Source organism: Protomyctophum bolini (genome assembly GCF_963924005.1).
Source record: "Protomyctophum bolini genome assembly, chromosome: 13".
Taxonomy (NCBI): Eukaryota; Metazoa; Chordata; class Actinopteri; order Myctophiformes; family Myctophidae; genus Protomyctophum; species Protomyctophum bolini.
The window spans coordinates 11,435,704-11,443,616 of NC_137874.1; the positions used below are offsets into that span (position 1 = coordinate 11,435,704).

General features: G+C 44.9%; 1 protein-coding gene across 1 annotated transcript; it reads left to right on the forward strand.

The window, feature by feature from the left end:
- Nucleotides 1-1,069: 1,069 nt before the first annotated feature.
- Nucleotides 1,070-2,116, forward strand: LOC308327516 (cysteine and histidine-rich domain-containing protein 1-like; the record flags this gene model as incomplete). Its single annotated transcript, XM_080781037.1, has 1 exon — nt 1,070-2,116. The coding sequence occupies one exon, from the start codon at nt 1,070-1,072 to the stop codon at nt 2,114-2,116; it is 1,047 nt and encodes a 348-aa protein (XP_080637163.1).
- Nucleotides 2,117-7,913: the final 5,797 nt, after the last annotated feature.

Below are 7,913 nucleotides of genomic sequence, written 5' to 3' on the forward strand. Positions count from 1 at the left end.
TGAGGCCATGACACGTGAACGAATGTTTCATACGTGAACGCGCACAAGCGGCACAATGATAGTTAACGGCAGCGCGTTCATGTGTTTGAGGCAAATCCATCCCAGAATGCACTCTGTTCCTACCAGGAAGGAGGAGTGAAATCGCCTCATGCGCTTTTGAGCAACTTAATGCAAGTGGATGGGAGGAGAACTCGGGTGTCTTCTCTATTCATATATAACTCTATGGGATCAAGCCAAGGGAGTATATAAGCATACGGGGTCATATATGATACAGGCCTGGCATCCTGATGATGTCCAGAGTCCTGTTGGAGATTGGGATTCACTCTTTCCAGGGTTTTGAGGTTAGGTTTCGGATTCTTTTCTCTGAGGGTTAAGGTTAGGGTTATGCATAGTGTTTGTGAGGTTAGGGTTAGGTTTGGCCATAGTTGTAGTGAAGTTAAATGTTTTAGATGCAATCAGGGCAAAACTCGTGGGGTGCTTGTGTCATCTCTGTGATGTCACGATAGGTCAGCCATGTTCAGCCACATTTGGAGGCCATGATGTCAGACGTAGACGTGTCAGTCAGCACCATATGGGATTTAGTAGATGGCCATATATGTGAGTCTATATGGCATGGATGTAATGACTAATTAGAACTCAACAATAGTGATCTGTTTGATTTAAACTAGCTAACGTGTAGGCCTTCGTAACAGTTTCATTCTGTCCTGACAGCTGCGCTCCACGACTGACACAGCCCTGGGGTAGGCAACCGAGTCTGGCAGAGATTTGCATACCGCATTTGGTCCAGTTGGTCCCAACAGCAACAAGGCACCATAGAATTTGTACATTTGCATTGGGCATGTTCAGTCCATAGATGGGCATATCATATGCCGATTTGTGCTGACGTGGGGCATGTCCAGTCCATATATGGGCACATAACTTGAATTTATAGACTAGATATCAACTATATAAAGTGAATGCAGCAACCAGACGTCTGTGGATAATACATCGGGCCGTAACTCTCTGAGCTTTACACGTTGTTTTCCTGGTCATTTACCTTCTTTAACCGTCGACCAGCGTCCATAGTACCATGTCAACGTTGTGTTATAATAAAGCCTGTGGCCAGCACTTTGAGCCAGAAAACAACTCTGACGACGCTTGCACCTTCCATCCAGGCGTCCCGGTGTTCCACGATGCTCTGAAGGGCTGGTCCTGCTGCGAGAGCAAAACCACAGACTTCTCCGAATTTCTCAGCATCGCCGGTTGCACAAAAGGTCCCCACAACGACGAAAAGCCCCCCGAGCCTGTAGTAAAGCCTGACGCAACATCACAGGACAAGAAAGATGACAAAAAGTGTTGCGAGTATATCGTCTCTGCACCAAAGCCTCTGGTCATTATAAGCAGACCAAGTGGCGAGGAGCCGATGACGAGGCTTCAGCACAAGATCTCTCCTTCTCTGAAGCAGGCTCTGGAGAAACTGAAGCCGTCTGAAGATACCACGCAGAAGAAAGAGGAGGACGGCAACGAGATCAAGATCGGAACATCCTGTTTAAACGGAGGCTGCACTAAGGGTTTCGAAGGGCAGGGGAGCAACGACGAGGCGTGCTCCTACCATGTCGGATTCCCTGTTTTCCATGAAGGCATGAAGTACTGGAGTTGCTGTAAGAGCAAGACATCTGACTTCAACACCTTTCTCTCTCAAGAAGGCTGCAAAACGGGAACACACCTATGGAGGAAAAAGGACACCGGTAAGAAGGCGGTCCCATGTCGGTTTGACTGGCACCAAACCGGGAGCCAGGTCACCATCTCCATCTACGCCAAGAACGCCAACGCAGATCTGAGCTACGTGGAGGCAAACGGCGTCGCGCTCAACATCCACGTCATATTCGAGGGGGAGAAGGAGTTTAAGAAGAACGTAAATTTGTGGGGAGTGATCGACGCGGGTCGAAGCGTGGTGAACATGATGGCGGCCAAGATGGAGATCGTCATGAAGAAGTCTGAGCCTGTGTCCTGGGGTAACCTCCACCTCCCTCCTCCTCCCGTCGGCCCGCCCAAGGAGGACCACGAGAAGGACAAGGAGGAAGCCGATGACCGACGGCGGTCGGGGGCGAACACCGAGCCATGCACCACAAAATGATATACGCAAAGCTACTCCAACCTGAACAACACCGAGCCATGCACCACAAAATGATATACGCAAAGCTACTCCAACCTGAACAACACCGAGCCATGCACCACAAAATGATATACCCAAAGCTACTCCAACCTGAACAACACCGAGCCATGCACCACAAAATGATATACACAAAGCAACTCCAACCTGAACAACACAGAGTCATGCACCACAAAATGATATACCCAAAGCAACTCCAACCTGAACAACACAGAGTCATGCACCACAAAATGATATATACGCAAAGCTACTCCAACCTGAACAACACAGAGCCATGCACCACAAAATGATATACGCAAAGCTACTCCAACCTGAACAACACAGAGCCATGCACCACAAAATGATATACGCAAAGCTACTCCAACCTGAACAACACAGAGCCATGCACCACAAAATGATATACCCAAAGCTACTCCAACCTGAACAACACAGAGCCATGCATCACAACATGATATACCCAAAGCTACTCCAACCTGAACTTAGGACCAGAAACGCACGAGTATATTTTTTGCATTCATATTTTTAAGTCGCATGAAGAAAAAGAAAGGCCATTCTGTGAGTTTTGACAGCAAAGCTAGTATTTCGTATCAGCTATAGGCTTTGACTTTGGTGGTAGTTGATACAGCATCAACACAAGAACAAGTGACTGCCTAATAAGGTATAACAATGTGATGAAATAGCCTACATTGCATCATTGCACAGGGGAGAGAGAGAGAGAGAGAGAGAGAGAGAGCAGCTTACATGAGCAGCAAAGTGGGCATGGACCAGCCTTATGAGTTTGTTTTTTTGTGGCGGGTTAGAGATCCCTTACAAATGTCTCTGCTTTCTCAACTTAATAAAAAAAGAAAAGAAATGTATGTAAGAAAATAAATTTATGTATGTATGTATTTGGTTAAAATGGGTAGGGTTTAAAAAAAGGCAAGAGCTTGCTCTGGTGCACTGGCCTAAAAGTGGGTCCTTAAAAACTGCTAAAACTTCTGAAATGTATACATGTAGATATGTATGTATGTATGTATGTGTGTAGTATTTAAAAGGGGGGGCTTTTTTGTAAAAAGCCCAGCCCACAATACCTTCATATATTTAAAACTAATCCAAAATAGGGTTACCAGTGAAGGGCAAAATGCCTATTCACTGGGGACTTTGCAAGGCAGAGGCGTCCAAGTTAGGCTAGACTGCATATGTATGTATGTATGTATGTATGTATGTATGCATGTATGCATGCATGCATGTTGGGTTAAGAACAGTGATTCCCGATTGACGAGGGACCGACATATGTGGTTACTTGCGCAAGCAGAGCGCGCAAGTAATAGTTTTCGTTTTTGTATGTCGCCGTTTGATGTGTATGCGCCGTGTCAGCGTATGACGTAATGACTACTTGTGCTTGATATGGCAGTGGTGCCAGATTACATACATGTATACAGGGGCATTACCTTTAATCCTCCCGACACTAAAACATATCGTCATTACGTCACCATCGACAACCAATTACACTCTGGCATTGGCTCCTTTAATCCACATCTTTATTACGTCATCATTGAGAGCTAGTTATACCAGTTATACCCTGACGTCATTATGCTGCTACGGTACATACGCATCAAACGGGGCATACGCAAAGTAACCACAGTATACCTAATCAACTTACAAATTACATATACAGTACATAGAGGCATTTCCTTTAATCCACCCGACACTGATCGACATATACGTCACCATCGAAAGCCGTCACTCATCCGTATTAATTACAACATTACGCAATTGATTGTTGTTAATTACGTAACAAAAGAATGAATTTGAAATGCTTAAATAGAAGAACATGAAGGTAATTAATATTCTTCTTTCACAGAGAAACTGAGATTTGACAGTTTGTAGCGGTCGACAGTACTTGCTCGCTCTGCTTGCGCACTAATAGACAATTTATGGCCTACTTGTGTGCAACAAGCAAGTAGGCACTTGACAGAGTGCAGTTCTAGTTACATTCTAAAATAATTTTCTGCCCAAGTCATTTTAAGTCAACTTATTGACTTGGAATTATTTTTTAATGTAACGAGCATTCTGATAGTACAGGTGCAGTAGTATAAACATTAAATAAAGTTCTCTGTTGGTTTTAAATAAATTGGTTTTGGAGTCCTGGGCCCACGGGCTCAAGCCCATGCATAAATCTGTCAATGATAATATTGCTCTCACAGCATACATTTGGATGAGACGCTCGTGCATGTGTAGACTGCTATGAAAGCAGTTAGCAGTGACAGCAGTGACCGTGAGTACACAGGGGAAATCAGTAATAACTAAATTAGGAGAAAATGGGGGAAAGGAATCAATGGCATCTGCATTGGTTCGACAGCAACACAGCTCCCCTGTGGGACTATTTAAGTATTAATATACACAAAACTACAACACCTCGATAAACACACACACCTTTGGGAGCGGCGACAGACGGTACAAGTAGACATGACGTGAGGTGCGACATCCGTTCCTGTTCCCCGTCAGGATGCAGGAGGGAGGCGGAGGAAGCCGCTAAGACAGTGTGTGATCGAGCCGTTGTGACACCCTCAAGGTCGCTTTTAATTCTTTCCTGCCACAGCGGTGCATTCAGCACATGGCAGCCAGGTAGGAAATCCTTCAAATCTACAATAATAACAATGGACGCCTGACTATGAGCCTGTGGTGGGCCGGGCTGCACCTGGCCGTGTCCGGTCCCCGTACTGCCTCTTTGAGCAGCAGGTAATTGGTGTCCATATGCAAAGGCTTGGCGGGACACTGTGGAAAGGGAACGAGAGGAGAGGGTTGGCGTCACAGCCTGGCAGGTTGTTTAGCATGGATACCAAGCAGGTAGTTGAAAAAGGCCTGGCAGGTTGTTTAGCATGGATACCAAGCAGGTATAGTTGAAAAGGGGCTACTAGTTCCATCCTAGGTAGAGGCAGTGAGTGACTAATGCTGTCACAGTGACACTGAGCAGGTGCTCCTAACACCCACCCCACATGCACAAATACGAGTCTGTTCCAAGTAGGGCTCTTGGAAGGTAGAAGCACTGAATTCAAATGTGATGTGGCTGCTCTAAATGCAAGGACATACTATCTCTATGGCAATATTATTGCTTTAACCACATACACTTTTTTTAACCACATAAACCTTTGCACTTCATTGACCATGCTCCCAAATATTAGTCTATAATGGCATGCCATGCAGGACAGGGACGCTATAGGGTTCGCGTGGCTATAAGATATTGTCTTTCCTGAAATAAATAAGCAACACATGCAGCTCAAACTCTGTATGCAGGGGTTGTTACCATCGGCGTCACCAATGCTTTTCTATGTACAACTGTGCTGCAAAGGTCACGCGCTGACATTTGGTTGGTGGCCTACTGTCTTTCCCGCTGTTTCTACTGCCCCGGCTGCTTGTTTTTGTTTGTGAATGTCAAATGTCCACACGAGAAAGAGATATCAAAAGCAAGGATATTCTACCAGGTTGACATGTACTTTTTCCAAAATGTCATGGCTGACCCCTTCAAATTCCTACTTTAAAAACTTTGACTGGCTTTCTCAAAGAGTCAACATTGTAGGTGAAACTTTATTTGCCATCTGTGTGCCCCTATAGATCAGTTTCTACACTGGGCAGGGACCCATTTGTGGGTCGCAGACACATTTTGTTTTTTATTTTTTCCTACATTTAGTTTTAAATTATTATTATTTCAAATAATAATTTCATTAGAAATAAAAAGAAAAACATAAAAAAAGAAAAAAGCTGATTTTCATGAAATAAAGACAAAATTCACAGATTTTCAGTAGTTACATGAATAAATCAAAGAAAATCTAAGAAATTGTATGAATTAGAAAACACATGTTTAAGAATATATAGTGAAAATAAGCCATCTACAAGCTCACAACATTGTGAGCTTGTAGATCTGCTATTTTCACTATAGTTTGGGTCCCGGGAGAATATTTAATTTCTCTTTTGGGTCACGGAACAATACCTGCTAATAATACCTGCTATACCCATGCAGGTTGTACCCTGTTGTCAAACGACAGACAGACAGACAGAGAGTTATGCAATACCCATCATGTTGTTGTCAAGAGTACCCGGGTGCCAGAGTACCCAGGAGAGTAACCCTAATATATGCCTAGTGCCTAGACATCAGTTCTATGATGTCATATTGGCATATCATGTGTGATCAGCAGCCCCGGACAACTGATCGATTTCGCACTACTGCACTCCCTCATGTCCCCGGAGAGATAGGCACAGGTACAGCCCACATACCGGCATACTGTAGAGATTTCATCTCTACAGTATGCCCATTCTATGATGGCCTAATGGGTGGGAAGGGACTGCACACTCCAGGGAACAGAGATGGACAACTTACTGCATAAACGTATGTATTAGCACGACGCGTTTCCCTGTGAGCTTCGTCAGGTGCTATATATATATATACTGTACATACAGAGAGAGAGAGAGAGAGAAAGAGAGAGAACGTTTCAGAGGAAAAACCTTTGATCTAACCACGTTCGATGACACAGCGAGGGGCATAACTTATCTGCGGTCTACAGGGTTTCATTGGCCATTGAGTGAAGTGGCCATATGTGTGGATCAGTTCCCTGTGAATGCCTCATAGCGACAGAGCCCGGCGGGGCGGCGTGGGGATTTATCCACGGAAACAGATGGGCAGGAAAAGAAGGAGCGAGCCGTCAAGCTGAGAAAGGCCTGCTGGGCATCACCTTATGTCCACGTGAATTACTGATGTCTGGCAACGCTTAATGTCCAAACGCAGCGCATTAGCCTTGACTGATCCCCGTCTAATGCCAAATGAAATGCACCCGCACGGGGAGAGATGAGGGGAAAGATCCCGGGATTTACGTACGGTGGCGCTGCGCCAGTTCTGAGTGGGGCCTTCACTAGAAAGCACCGCTGGAATTTGGGGACAGAAAGGCTCTGCCATACACACCCTGTGAGGAAACGCTTTCTTCACTGTCCGGTTGATAAGAACGGCCCAGTTCACACAGACGGCACCAGTCAGTTGGTTGTGCACTATTGTGAGACGGACCAGACCGCCGCCAGTATTCTGGTCCTTTATGTTTAGAGTTAATTAATTGAAATCTAACAAGAAAATAGTGATTTCTACTTAGTGGAATGTGGCATCACTCCTTGCATCTCTCCCTGGCGCGGGTATTAAGGCAATCAAGCAGTATTGAATGCAGACAAAACAAGGGCTATCAACAGTCTAGTTTGAAAGCAGTTCTGGACGAAGTACAAAGTTTTACAGCTTCAGACCATTGCCTTTCCTCCGTGCTGGCTCACTGCCCGACTCAGGCAAAACAAGACAGGGAGACAGACTATCTATCTGAGATTCTGTCAGTATTGCTTGTACGACTGAACGGTAGTCACTGTGAACCTATATAAGAGTCTCTTCACAATAGTGGACAAGAAAAAAGAAGAAACAGGATCAGAATAATATTGCACGATTTCATATCCAATCTGAATACTGTGTGGCTCTCTGCGTCTTCAAATCAAATGAAAATGAACCCCAGGGTCTAACAAGAAGACACACTGAGGAGCAGTAAATTATTGAAGGTGAATATTGTGTGTGTGTGTATGTAATTGTGTATGTGTGTGAGCGTGTGCGCGTGTGCGTGCGTGCATATGTACAACACTGCATTGCCTTACCCCTTTATCCTTTATTTTTGCTGGTCTGCTTGCCTTCACATTACTGTACGGCACCCACAATGACAGTCATTTATTCAATAATAACCCACTTTTAGCAAGCTGTTCC